General features: G+C 37.0%; 1 protein-coding gene across 1 annotated transcript in view; it reads right to left on the bottom strand.

The window, feature by feature from the left end:
* Positions 1 to 14,401: 14,401 nt before the first annotated feature.
* The window catches only part of LOC103193413 (protein NPAT), a 49,704-nt gene continuing 48,685 nt past the window's right edge, over positions 14,402 to 15,420 (bottom strand). The window contains exon 18 of the mRNA XM_007936617.1: positions 14,402 to 14,479. Within this exon, the coding sequence (XP_007934808.1) occupies positions 14,402 to 14,479 (78 nt within the window). The remainder of the gene's footprint in view (positions 14,480 to 15,420) is intronic.

The raw sequence follows: 15,420 nt of genomic DNA, 5'->3' as shown, positions 1-15,420 counted from the left end.
GATCACTAAATCATACTGAAATATCTGCAAGTGAACATGAGAATGATAACATCAGCAAATCACATGCTACAATGCTTTATGAAGTACTTATGATAAGATGTACAAAAAAAAAAAAAAAGGGGATGGTTTTAAGTGTGGTTTGTAGTACTTGAATGCATCATAAGTCAAGGGCTCTGTATTGGAAGAGCTCTTTGATACTACTAGGAAATAATAGAGGAAAAGATACAGAACTAACAAATAAAAGGTGCTTGTTAAAAACAAATGGTACTCAATAACCCAATAGAAAAACCCAGATTTTTAAGTACTAAGTGCACAAAATTAAAGAGATTACTTCATCAGCACACTTATTAACAAATAATTAGTAATCATACTGAGACATCCTGGACAATATATTAAAAAATTCTTCAAACATCTAAAAATGTATGGGTAGACTCAGCCATTACTTCTATTAAATGTCAGAGGACAGGTGACTTGAGTTTTTTTTTTGTTAACTTTTTATTTTGATGAGTGAAAATGTAGACCAAACTGGTTTTCCATTCAGCAGTTCCTTGTTTTGTGACACTGATTGTGCTACCCAGTGCAACATCACTTTCCACTTCCTGGCTGTATTTACTGTTTCTGTGTATCCTTCTTTCTCATCCTTTCCTGCCTCAGGAGCTTTATCCCTGGGCAAATGCTGCTCTTTTGATGTCTCATGGTTGATTGTTACTGTTCACTTTATAGGCCTCTTTACTGCCTGACTGAAAATTGACATGTGGGGGTGAGTTCAGTTCCAGGCTTAAAGGTTTACTAAGGCCCATAGTCTAGGAGGGTCTACCAGTCTCTTGCAGACCAGTAAGCCTTGTCTTTTTTTTTTTTTTTAAATGATTGTGAGTTTTGTTCCACAATTTTCACCTACTCTATCCAGGACCTTCTACTGTGGTCCCTTTCTGAGTGGTTGGCAGTAGTGGCTATCCATCATTCAGTTCTCCTGGTGTCAGGGTCATGGAGGCCGAGATTTGCATGGTCCATTAGGCCTTTGGATTGTTTCTATGCATCTTTGATTTTTTTTATTCTTCTTTGTTTGAGATGAAGAGAGACCAATAGTTGTACCTTAGATGGCTGATTACAAGCATTAAAGACCCTAACCACTACAGATGACCAGTATTTTTAAAGGAATAAAGTGATAAAAATAGTAGAAAGTATGTCTCAGACATGCAAGAACCTAGAGAGAGAGCACTCCTATTGCTTCCATAAATGGTAAAGGTTTTAGTTCAATCCATTGAAAGAATCAGAATTAAGAATTCGGGAATGTGAACATTTTAATTTTCAATCACTAATTAGACTGGTTAAGGAGTGAGGAATAGCAAAATGATGTTTACATGTGTTTTACTGACTATGCAAAGGCATTCAACTATGTGGGTCATCACAAATTACGGATAACTTTGAAAAGAAGGGAAATTCCAGAACCCTTATTTGTGCTCACAAATTAATTGTGTACATAGACAAAGAGGTAGTTGTTCTAAAAGAATGAGGGGATACTGGATAGTTTAAAATCAGAGGTGTGCATCAGGGATGTACCCTTTCACTGTATTTACTCAATCTGTATGCTGAGCAAATACTCCAAGAACCTGGATTATATGAAGAGTGCCGTGTAAGGATTGGAGGAAGCTTCAACAACCTGTGATAGGCAAATGACACAACTGCGCTTGCTGAAAGTGAAGAAGACTTGAAACACACACTGTTGAAGACCAAAGACTACAGCCTTCAGTAAGGATTATACCTCAACATAAAACAAAATCTTCACAACTAGACCAATAAGCAACATTATGATAAATGGAGAAAAGACTGACATTGTCAAGGATTTCATTTCCCATGGATTCAATCTTTGCCCATGAATGCAGTAGTCAAGAAATCAAAGAATGCATTGCATTGGGCAAATCTGCTGCAAAAGACCTCTTTATATCGTTGTTGTTATGTGCCGTTGAGTCAGACCCGACTCATAGCGACCCCTCCTTGAGTTTCCGAGGCAGTATCCCTACGGAAGTAGATTGCCCAGCCTTCCTTATGAGGAGTGGCTGGTGGGTTTGAACCAGCCTTCTGGTTAGCAGTCAAGTGCCTTAGCACTATGCTACCAGAGCTCCTCTTTGTATCATTAAAAAGCAAAAATGTTACTTTGAAGACAAAGGTGTGCCTGACCCGAGCTATGGTACTTTCAATCATCTCATATGCATGTGAGAGGTGGACAATGAATATGGAAGACTGCAGAACTAATGCACTTGTATTGTGGTATTGGCAAAGAATATCAAATGTACCCCAGACAGCCAGAAAAATGAACCTATCTATACAGGTGGAATTTTCCTTAGAAGTGACAATGGCCAGATTTTGTTCCTTGTACTTTGGTCATGTTACCAGGAGGGACCAGTCCCTGGAGAAGGATATCATACTCAGTAAGTAGAGGTCAGTGAAAAAGGGGAAGACCCTTGTGGACTGACACATTGGCTGCAATGATCAGGTCAAGCATGACAACGATTGTGAGGATGGCACAAGATTGGGCAGTATTTGTACACAGGGTTAAGTTGGAACCAACTCGTTGGCCCCTAACAACAACAAGGGAAGAAGGGATGGGAGAAGTGAAATACTAGAAAAATATACTAGTAAATGTATATAATATACATTTAACAAATAAAGACAAACAGTGGTAGAATGTAAATAAAAAAAAACAGCTCTACATCTTAAATTATAATAAAAGCTGAAAAATACAATCATGAAATGAAAGGTTTGACATATAGTGCAAACTAGAAGTCAAGGCAGAATGTGTTCAAATATGTAAAGAACTGTTTATATAGATTATTCAAAATGACATCACGAGAGTTATAGATTTCACTGAGCAAAAGCAACAAAACTGAAAATCTGTCATCAATATAAGTAATATAATTAAAATGGAAAATAATACAATTTAGTTTCAAGGAACAGGTATATCTTATTCAGTTAAGTTGTTGTAGTAAATAGAAAAAAAAAAAAAAAATAGCAATGAGCCCTGCAACGGTGAACTCACCAGGAGCTGTCTTAAAAGACCTGGTGATCTGCTCCATTAAAGGTTAGAAACCAATATCAAAGCTGTTGCCATTGAGATGATTAAGACTCATAGTGACCATAAAGGATAGAACACAACAGCACTAAAGAGTTTACAAGGCTGTAAATCTTTAAAGCAGCAGACTGCTGCATTTTCTTCTGTAGAGCAGCTAGTGGGTTGGAACTGCTCACCTTTTAGTTAGCAGCCAAGTGCTTAACCAGTGCACCACCATTAAGATTACAGTCTAGGAAACCCCATGGGGTAATTCTATTCTGCCATATATAGGGTCACTATGAGTCTGAATTGAGTCAACAGTACAAAAGAATGGTGACATTTAAGGAGCCCTGGTGATGCCTGGCTAAGCAAAAGGTTGAAGGTTCAAACCCACCAAGTGGTTCCATAGAAGAAAAGACCTGGTGATGTGTTTCTGTAAAGATTACAGCCTAGAAACATTATGGGGTAGTTCTATTTTATCACATGAGGTTGCAACCAGTTGTAATGAGCATCCAACAACAAAGTGCTTATTATATTCCAGGCATGGATCTAAATACTTAACATACTCACTGCCATCGAGTCATAGTGACCCCTCCTTGGGTTTCTAAGGCAGTAGCACTACAGAAGTAGGTTGCCCAATCTTCCTTCCGAAGAGTGGCTGGTAGGGTTTGAATCACCAGGCTTCTGGTTAGCAGTCAGATACTTTAGGCACTTTTTGTTTTTGTTTTGTTGTTAGGCACTAAGCCACATATTATTGTCTTATTAAATCTCACATCAACCTAAATGGCAGGTGCTATTTATTATCTACAATATTCAGGTAAATTAACATGTCAAGGTTTCAAATTCATTTTAAAAGTTGGCATATGTTTGAAACCAATCTCAGTAGAAATAAATTTAAATAAAATATTGGTAAATGAAATCATAAAGAATCGGTAAGATCACAAAGTACAGAATGTATATAAATATAATAAATTCATGGATTTAATAAAAATACTTTAATTGGTATCAGAACAGTACCTCACCAAGCTGAACAGATATTCCTGATTCTTAAAACAACAAAAGCCAAGGTTATACTTAACATTCTCATTAAAATGAGTAATAGTAGGATTTGAGTCTTATTAACTTGTTATTTTAAAAAAGTGTAGCAACTCACCTGGAAACACTTAACAAACCTGGCTGCTTCCCTAGGGTTACAAACTGCTAGAGTCCAGAAAAGCAGGAGTATTTAGAAAATACATACATACATACATAAATGAGGGGAGAGAGAGAGGTAGGTAGAGAAATAGGGTCAAGACGCCTATTTTGATCATTATTAGCTATACTGAAAGTGCTAACCAATAAGAAAAAAGAAAAGGAAAATAATTATTTACAGATGATGATGTCCTTAACACCTGAAAAGTCATTAGCACTGACAAGAGTTCACTGATTAAGGGACTCAAAAATTAAAATCAACAGATTTCCTATAGTAATCAATATGGTCTGTTACTAATACATCTTTTAAAAAATACACCACTAGAAAATATTACATTCCAGAAACAAATCCACAATATATATTTTATACAATTACGACAAAGGTCAGAATGTAGTTGGGAACGTATAAACTTCTCAATAAACAGTATTAGGATAATTGGATATCCATGTGGAAAATCTGAACCTTGATCCGGACCTCACATTACAGAGAAAAATCAATTCCAGTTGGATAATTGATTAAAATAAAAATGATACAAAAATAAAAGCTTTTAGAACGTTGGATGAAAACATGAGAAAATATTCATGGCCTAAAGTAGTAAAAGATTTCCTATACAGGTACAGAAAGTACTAACCCAAATGGTGGAGGGGAGATACTTCTGCCATCAGTGCACCATTAAAGTAGAGATTAAAATGCCAGCCCAAAGAGAAGAGACATCTGATAACCATCCAAAATAGAACTTATATCTAGAATACAAAAAAACTCTCCAAATCACTATGAAAATGGCAGATAATCCAATACAAAAATGGGTAAAAGCATGAGCAGACACTTCACATTTGAAAAGGTGTTCAAACTTCAAGAAAAATCAAAATAAAACCAAACATGAGACCAATATACACTGCTTTAATGAAAATACCAAGTATTGGCAAAGCTGTAGAACAACTGGAACTCTTCCTGCACTGTTGGTAGCAGGTTAAATTGGTACAATCACTCTGGAAAACTGAAAAATCTTTCAGACTGAATATAGGCAACACTATGACCCAGCAACCCTACTCCTAAATATATACTCCACTGCAGAGTATAATACATTTACCAAAAAAACATGTAGAAAAGTATTCATAGTTGTTTTACACATACTAGCCCTGAACTGCAAGCAATCTAAATATTCATCAACTATAAAGTGGATTAACTGTAAAAATGTAAATAAACATAGTAAAAAAGCAGCACAGAGGATGACTTAATTACACACTACATGAGTAAACCTCAAAAAGCGAAAGAAGTTAGTCACAAGAGTATATATTTTTGTTGTATGTGCCATCAAGTCGAACCCAACTCATAGCGACCCTTCCTTGGGTTTCTGAGGCGATATCACTACGGAAGTAGATTGCCCCATCTTCCTTCCAAGAAGTGGCCAGTGGTTTGAACCGCCAGCCTTCTGGTTAGCAGTCAAGGGCCTTAGGCACTATGCTACTAGAGCTCCCTACAAGAATATATACTGTGAGTTATTTATATAAACCTCAAAAAAAAAAAAAGAAAAAGCTAGACAATTGATGGTACTAGAATTCAGGTTAATAAGTACCCTTGGGGAAAAGGGGGGCAAAGGTTGCATTCTACTTTTCATCTGAGTCATTATATGGATTGTTTTACTGTGAGAAAATTCACTAAATTGTATGAACTTCCTTCTGGTTTGTAAAACTTTTCTGTGAGGCTTCTATAAAAAGCTTGTATAAGCTAAAAACTCATAACTTTATGACATAATAGCAACAACCATTTAGAAAACAATGGACCAATTTCTGCCTAAACAGCAACAAACAACAAAATACCTAGCTTAGCAAGAAATTCATGATGGGGATAACTACACAATTTTATTGATATATACCATATTACCATCACCATTTGTTTCTTTCAGTATCAATTTATAAGATTAATGTATTTCTTATCAACATCCCAACAGAATTTAAATGTGAAAAATAACAGATTCTGAAGTTAATTACAAGGAAAAGAAAGATGAATAGTTAAAGACACAGGAACAGTAATAGTGGGATAAATGCTTTAATCGATGACACTGAATAGTCTAAATACTATAGTACATATATTGTGTATTTGTATAAACTTAATATGGTTGGCAGTCCTTTATCTTACATCTTTGGGGTTAGCTAGGTTTGTTAGTTAGCTACAGGTTGTGCATTTTTAAAAATTAGCACGATGTATATATCAACATCTCCAGCTGAGTTTGCAACAGCACACTATAATCAAGTAACAAAAAAACCCCACAAAAACCAAACTCACTGGCATCGAGTGGGATCTGACTCATAGCTACCCCTCCTTGGGTTTCCGACGCGATATCACTACGGAAGTAGATCGCCCAATCTTCCTTCCGAGGAGTGGCTGGTGGGTTTGAGCCACCAGCCTTCTGGTTAGCAGTAAAATGTCTTAGACATTATGCCATCAGAGCTACATTACTTTTATAGCAAAATGTGACCATTCATACCAAATGGGATAAAAAACACAAACTTCACATCAATTCAGGTCCAGTTTTGCCATGATTTGATGCTAACTTTAGGAAAAAGAAGGTAATTTTTAGAAATCTGGATTTTAAAATTCTGAGTAAGAGATTGTGTCTGTATAGAGTAATAGACATAAATGATGGCGGTTGTTGTTGTTAGGTGCCATCGAGTCGTTTCTGACTCATAGCTATCCCATGCACAGCAGAACAAAACACTGCCCGATCCCGTGCCAGCTCCATGATCCTTGCTATACTTGAGCCCATTGTCGCAGCCACCATTGTCAATCCATCTCATTGAAGGCCTTCCCCTCTTTCATGGACCCTCCACCTTACCAAGCGTGACATCCTTCTCCAGGGAATGGTCCCTTCTGACAACATGACCAAAATAGGTGAGACAAAGTCTGGCCATTCTTGCTTCCAAGGAGCATTCCGGCTGCACTTCCTCTAGGACAGATCTGTTAGTTCTTTTAGCAGTCTATGGTACTTTCAGCAATCTTCACCAGCATCACAACTCAAAAGCATCAATTCTTCTTCAGTCTTCCTTATTCATTGTCCAGCTCTCATATGCATATGAGGGACCTGAAAACATCATGGCTTGTGTCAGGCACACCTCAGTTCTCAAGGAGACATCTTACTCCTCAGCACTTGAAAGAATTCCTTTGCGGCTGACCTGCCCAGTGCTATACGTCATCTAATGTCCTGACTGCTGCTTCCATTGGTGTCGTTTGTACAACCAAGCAATGTGAATTATTTGACAACCTCAATCTTTTCTCCATTTATCATGATGCCGCTTATTGGTCCAGTTGTGAGGATTTTTTTTTTTTTTTTTAAATATTGAGATGTAATCTATACTGCAGACTGTATTCTTCAATCTTCATCAGTAAGTGGCTCAAGTCATCCTCACTTTCAGCAAGCAAAGTTGTATCATCATTGTATCTCAGGTTGTTAATCTTCCTCCAATCCTGATGCCACATTGTTCTTCATACAGTCTAGCTTCTCGGATTGTTTGTTCAGCATATAGATTGAGGAAGTATAGGGAAAGGATACAACCCTGATGCAATCCCTTCTTGATTTTAAACCATGCAGTGTACCTTTGTTCTGTTCGAACGACAGCCTCCTAGTCAATGCACAGGTTCCTCATGAGTACAATCAAGTGTTTGGGAATTCCCATTCTTCTCAATGTTACCCATAATTTGTCATGATCCACACAATCAAATGCCTTTGCATAGTCAATAAAACACAAGTAAACATCTTTCTGGTATTCTTTGCCTTGAGCCAAGATCCATCTGACATCAGCAATGATATCCCTTGTTCCACGCGCTCTTCTGAATCCAGCTTGCACCTCTGGAAGTTCTGTCAATATACTGCCACAACCATTTTTAAATTATCTTCAGTAAGATCTTACTTGCGTGTAATATTAATGATACTGTTCAATAATTTCCACATTCTGTGGGATCACCTTTCTTTGGAATGGGTACAAATATGGATCTCTTCCAATCAGTTGGCCAGGTAGCTGTCTTCCAAATCTCTTGGCATAACCGAGTGAGTGCCTCCAGCCTCCAATGGGGCATGCTTGTTGAAATATCTCAATGGGTATTCCATCAATTGTTCTTCAACAATTCCTTCATTGCAGCTTTGACTTCCTCCTTCAATACCAGTTGTTCTAGATCATATGCCACCTCCTGAAATGGATGACGATCTACCAGTTCTTTTTGGTACAGTGACTCTGTGTATTCCTTCCATCTTCTTTTGATGTTTCCTGCATCTTTCAATATTTTGCCCATAGAAACTTTCAAAAATGCAACTCGAGGCTTATATTTTTTCCTCAATTCTTTCAGCTCGAGAAATGCTGAGCATGTTCTTCTCTTTTGGTTTTCTAACTCCAGGTCTTTGCACATTACATTATAGTAATTGGTTTTGTCTTCTTGAGCTGCTCTTTGAAATCTTCGGTTCAGCTCTTTGATCTTGTCACTTCTTCCATTTGCTTTAGCTACTCTCCGCTCAAGGGCAAGTTTCAGAGTCTCTTCTGTCATCCATTTTGGTCTTCTTTTCTCATTTTTTTAGTGATCTCTTGCTTTCTTCAGGGATGATGTTCTTGATGTCACCCCACAATTCTTCTGATTTTCAGTCATTGGTGTTCAGTGCATCAAATCTATTCTTTAGATGGTCTCTAAATTCAGAAGGGGTATATTCAAGATCTTATTTGGCTCTTGTGGACTTGTTTTAATTGTCTTTAACTTCAAGTTGAACTTGCATATGAGCAGTCGATGGTCTGTTCCACAATCAGCTCTTGGCCTGGTTTTGGCTGAAGATATTGAGCTTTTCCATTGCCTCTTGCCACAGATGTAGTCAATCTGATTCCTGTGTGTTCCATCTGGTGAAGTCCACATGTACAGCCACCATTTGTGTTGTTGAAAAAAGTATTTGCAATGAATAAGTCATTGGATTTGCAAAATTCTACCATGCAATTTCCAGCATTATTTCTGTCACCAAGTCCAATTTTCCAACTACCTGTGATTCTTCTTAGTTTCCAATTTTTGCATTCCAGTCACCAGTGATAATTAACACATCTTGATTGCATATTTGGTCAATTACAGACTGCAGAAGCTGGTAAAAATCTTCAATTTCCTCATCTTTGGCTTTGGTGGTTGGTGCATAAATTTGAATAATAGTTGTATTAATGGGTCTTCCTTGTAGGCGTATGGGTATTATCCTGTTACTGACACCATTGTATTTCAGGGCAGCTATTGAAACATCCTTTGTGATGATGAATGCCACATCATTCCTCTTCATACTGTCATTCCCAGCATAGTAGATCATATGGTTGTCTGATTCAAAATGGCCAAAACCAGTCCATTTCAGCTCACAAATGCCTAGGATATCAATCTTTATGCATTCCATTTCATTTTTTGACGACTTCCAATTTTCCTAGATTCATACTTCGTACATTCCATGTTCCGATTATTAATGGATGTTTGCAACTGTTTCTCCTCAATTTGAGTGGTGCCATGTCAGCAAATGGAGGTCTTGAAAGTTTTACCTTACCCATATGTGTAAGGCTGGTTTTGCTCTGATGATGCCGCTCTTTCCCAGTCCTATTGTGAGAGCCTTGTAACCTGACTCATCCTCCTCCTGTGTACTGGACAATATTTCTGGACTATTCATAAAGTTGCACAGTAATGTATTAGACAGTGTTTCTCTGCTATTCATAAGGTTTTCACTGGCCAGTTCTTTTAGAAGTGGATGGCCTCTTCCTTCTTCCTAGTCTGTCTCAGTCTGCAAGTCTGGGTTTGAAACACCAGTGGCACAGCCTCAAGACTCACAGCATCACGTCACCACAGTAGAAGAAACTGACAAATTTGTCTCCCTTAGCTGTTGGAAACCTCCAACCTCTCCTTACCTGGATCCCTGCGGCTGACTCCTCGCGCTGTTCCTGTCCCCCTCGCCTTTTACTCTTTCTCCCGCTTTTCTACCTTGCCACTTATGGAACGTGGCCTGGGCTCCCTCCCTTCAATTGGATCCCTGAGGCTGACTCTTCACTCTGTCCCGGTTCCCCTAGCCTTTTCACTCTTTCTCCCGCTTTTCTGCCTTGCCGCTTTGGGGTGTTGCCTGGGTTCCCTCTCCTCACCTGCATCCCTGCAGTTGACTCCTTGCTCTGTCTCTGTCCCCCTAGCCTTTTTACTCTCCTTTCTCCCACTTTCCCGCTTTGCCACTTGTGGGCGTGGCTTGGATTCCCTCTCCTCACCTGGAGCCCTGAGGCTGACTCCTCCAATGATGAGGGTGGGAAGGATTATTTTAACAAACTGCGCTGAAACAAGTGGTTCAATATTTAGGAGGAAAAACTGTACTTTGATCCTTATTGGTATCTAAACAAATTATACATGGATTAGGAACTAACTCTCCTAATGGTAACAAAGAAATAAAAACCCAGAAACAAGTGATGATACAGCTGAATATACCTCTGACAGAAGAGATTTCATTCATAAGCATATGCAATGGAAGAAAATTTGTTGGAAGGAATATACAATGATAAAATATACACTAACCTTTTAATTTGGTAATTTCACTCTCCAAAATAGTTCCTAAGGAAATAATTGGTAATATAAACAAAGCTGTTCACTGCTGCTTTTCCTTTCTTTTTTTTTTTGGTAACTGTTAAAGAATGAAAAAAAATGCTTGATACTATTTGAAGTGAAAAAAGAATTAGAAAGTTATATTTACAGTATGAGTTCAACTATGAAAGGTAAAAAGAAACAACAACAACAAAAACCGTAGGGAAACAAAGACGATTAAAATACATGCCAAAATGATAATGCACATTTGTAATTTTTTTTACAATTAGAAAAAGAGTCCATTAAAAAAGGGAGTGTACCTACTTTGGCGAGTAGCAACTGGGATCTTAAAAGCTAGCAAGCTGCCATCTAGATGCAACTATGGGTCTCTCATCCAGAGCAAAGAAGAATGAAGAAAACCAAAATTCATGGAAACAATTAGTCCTAGAGACTGGTACACCATCCAATCTGCAGCCTATACGACTATGAGACCAGAAGAACTAGATAGTGCCCGGCTACCACTGTCATCCACTTGGAAGGGGATCTATGTAGGAGATCCTTGATAGAGAGGGAGAACAATGTGGAACAAACCTCAAAATCATTTGGAGGGAAAAAAAAAAAAAGGTGGGGACCAGGTTTCCTGGTCCGATAGAGCCTGGTGGAACCACTGAGACTATGGCCCCTAACTGCCCTTCAGGTCTGGAATTGAACCCACACCTGTGGTTTCCAGCCAAACAAAATACAGGCATATGAGTTGAACATTTACCTCAAGTAGATACATTCCTTGGAGAGAACAATCATGGGAGAAGGAAGGGCTTCTTATGCACGGGGAGACAGCTCAGGGCGCAGGAGAGTATGGAGGGATGGTCACTGGGAAGAGGTAACTATGGGGAGGAAGTGGGAGGGGAGCTGTTGCATTGTGATAAACTGTGGTCAATGACATGAGACAAAGTATATGTGAACTGCTGTATGGAAAGTGAATTTGCTCTGTAAATCTTCACTCAAATCGCAATAAAAAAAAAAGGAGTGTAAAAAAGTCAAAACTTCAAATGCAATTTTGAGAAGTTGGGCTTGAATCTGAAGGATGGTGCTGTGAGAAATTAGTATAGTATATATAGTAGTTATATAGTGCCTAAGGCACTTGACTGCTAACCAGAAGGCTGGCGGTTCAAACCCACCGGCCACTCCTCGGGAGGAAGGTTGGGCAATCTACTTCTGTAGTGATACCTCCTTGGAAACCCAAGGAGGGATCACTGAGTCGTGGCCGACTCGAAGGCACATAACAACAACAGCAACAACAATAACAACAGCAGCAACAACAATAACAACAACAACACATAGTAGTTAAGTGTCAGAAAATAACTGCTTATCAATGTACCAATGTTGGTCTCCCTAAGACTCATGACATCCAGCTTTATCTCATGTACAATTTCAATGTATTTATATGACTTTAATAATCTCTAGGGCTAAGATAATTAAGCATTTTAATGATAAGATCCCTAAGATTTGATATATACACTGGCCTCATTAACCACTAAGTAATGTACAAACTACAGACTAGATCTTTGACTGTAGTTAAGTCACACATTCTTATTTATGATATACTTCAACCTTGAAATGCAGTCACTGAGCAACTGACTGTTAAGATAGGTTATCAGGAACAACAGTACAATTAAGCTAAAGACATAAGGACTTTTAAGGTAAAATGAAGATTATGGTATTATTTTGGAAAATAAATGAAGGCTCCAAGTACAAGCTGTTTTTGGACTACATCTAGACGGTGCAGGTCCTGGCTCATAGAATCTCAAACAAAGTGACTTTAGTTTGTGTATAAATTCTTAATACTTAGCACATACAAAGCAGGCACATTCAATAAATATTGAGTCAGCAAAAAATCTGTAATTTGCAGCACTTTATGAACTCCAGAGTAAGTAAGAATTGACTTACAAAGGAATTTATTGTTTCTAAAAAAGAATGATTGCCAATATAAATAAATTCAAACTTATAAATTAATGAAAATATTTATTCAAACCTAACTGTAGCACAGTATCAAGTTGAGTTAAATAAACATTAACTGTATGATATTTAGTTCCTTAGGAATAAGACCACTGCCACATCATAAAAATTTCTTATAACACAAATTTTTGCAGTGAAGTTCAACAATTAAGACAACGTGATTTCCACATTGAGAACTGTTATGAGATAGTAGGGTGAATTTATTTTTTTAAAGTCTAAGTACAAAAAAAAAAAAGGTTGAGGAAGTTGACTCTTTCACAATATGTACACTGTGGGGGGTGGACACACACAACTAATATACTAATATTTAATCAAACAGAAAGCACTTAAAAGAACATACTTTAATATCCAGGCACAATTGGTTGGGTACTAATTATAATTTTTGTTTTCATTTAAATGTTTAAACCAATTTAACTTGACTGATGTGTGTGAGTCTGAGAAGGCACCTCTTTCATTCCCCTCAAGGACATTTTGAGAGTTAACTCTTTCTAACACTTTTTGGAATACAGAGACAATGTACTATATCTAAGTACAGATGTAATTATTTAACACAGCTAATTCTAGGAGAAACAAAATAAAATATAAAACTATGATTTGCCTTTTTATATCTTAGGATGGCCATGGCTTTCTAACAGAAAATCAGGAGATAATCCTTTACACAAACTTTAACATAGAATACAAGATTTAAATTAATGTGCATTGGTCACTATTTTGTAAAGAGTTCTAAGAATTAGTGCAATTCTTTAAATCCCCAGTATTTAGGAGAAAAGTATATATTTACTAAGAAACCTCAACCACTATACAACAAAACTTTTTATGGCTCAACCGTCTAACAGTTAAAAGTTCTGCAAAAGATCTTAGAAATTATAAACAAAAGCTTAAAACACTCAATAAATGGCTTATAAAATTCTCTCTTTAAAACAAAGAGACCAGAACAATCAGAAGAAAAGAGTTAAAAAGTAAAATTTCCAAGAATATACTCTTTGCTGCAGTTATAAAGAAGGGGTGGTAAAGCACTCATTCTAAAACAAAATCACCAAACTGCTACGCTCTGATTAGGTACTTTACTACCAGTTGAGGTGGTTATCACTTTTGTACTATTCAGTGGCTATATTTTTAAATGTCTTGTTGGATAACTACTGAAGGCAAATTATAAAGAAAAGCATTAATTTCCCCAAAAGAAAAGTGAGAAACTATTCCAGATGAATAAGCCTCAGAATTGGGGGTCATATAATAAGTCAAGAAAACACAGTGTAAGAACATTAGGTTGATTTAACCTCTATTTCAACAAATTTTCACAATATTTACAAATATGCAATTTCAAAGCTATACAGTTTTGCAGATTGGCTTTACTTATAATTCTGCAAATGTTTTTTTTTTTCTTTCTCCAAAATAGAAATATTCCAGGTAAGTTTATTTACAAACTAGGTAGCTGCTTCAGAAACAGCATGATTTAGACATAAATTGAAATTTCAGTACAATGAAAGCGTAGGTCATGCTTTCAGATTCTGTCAATATCCCATTCCCTACACTCATAGTTTCATGGAGACCAGTTTTCAACAGCTACTGTTCATGTATGTTCAGAATACTTATTCATCATAATGTAATGATAACAAAAATTTGTCCACATCCATTCCAGCTGGAAATGAACTGGGTAGTTTCTTTTTCTGTGAAAAAGAGGGGGGGGAGGGAAAGTTAATATATTGAACTTAAACAATGCCTAAAAGCTTTCTAATTTAAGTCACTTAGAACCCTCTACCTAAAATTTCTTTTTTTTCCTTTTTTATCTTTTATATAGAAAGTCTTAGAACAGAGGGTGGGTGTGTTTATGTGCTGTGATACACAATGGAAAGAGCAGACCATTCTGTTATTTTACTAGATTTTAAATGCTTTTATTTTTTTTTACCCTTTTTTATCCTTTAAATTCTCCTATATACTACTAAATTGCCAAAATTTTCAGGCCATTAAAATTTTAATTATGCAGAGAAGTAGAAATACATCCAAAGTTAATTGAGTATACACCAATGATACATCAAGTTTGTCATTTTTACCTGACAATTCAACACAACAGTGGTTTCCCAATCTTTCATGCCCTGTGCCATTTTTGTAAAAAAAGAAAAGAAAAAATCCCACCTTGGATCCTACCATAACAAAACTATAAAGGCTGCTTTTCCCAAATGTTATGGATAAACTGTGTCCCCTCCAAAATGTGTTGTAAATCCCAACCCCAATAACTGTGATTATAGTTCTAGTTGGGAATGGGCTTTTCTTTATTAATGAGGTAGTCAGTATAGTGTGTATCTTAAATCAATCTCTTCATGTACTTATGAAAGAGCAGATGAAGCAAGCAAGCACAAAGAAAGAGGAAGATACATGCCTCATGATTCCCCAAGAATGTAGCAAAAGAAGCTAAAAAGAAACAAGGATTTTTCTCCAGAGCGGACAGAGTAAGAAAGCCTTCCCCCTAGAGCCAGCACCCTGAATTGGACTTGTACGCCTCTCAATTGTGAGAAAGTAAATTTGTTAAAGCCACCTACTTGTGATATTTCTATTGCAGCAGCACTAGATAACTAAGATACCAAGAAAAACATCCACAAATAAATGCCTT

The sequence above is a fragment of the Orycteropus afer genome, unplaced genomic scaffold, assembly GCF_000298275.1.
Source record: "Orycteropus afer afer isolate SDZICR_OR568_19922 unplaced genomic scaffold, OryAfe1.0 scaffold00036, whole genome shotgun sequence".
NCBI lineage: Eukaryota > Metazoa > Chordata > Mammalia > Tubulidentata > Orycteropodidae > Orycteropus > Orycteropus afer.
Note: the sequence above shows the minus strand (reverse complement) of the source record. Positions and strands in the feature narration are given on the sequence as shown.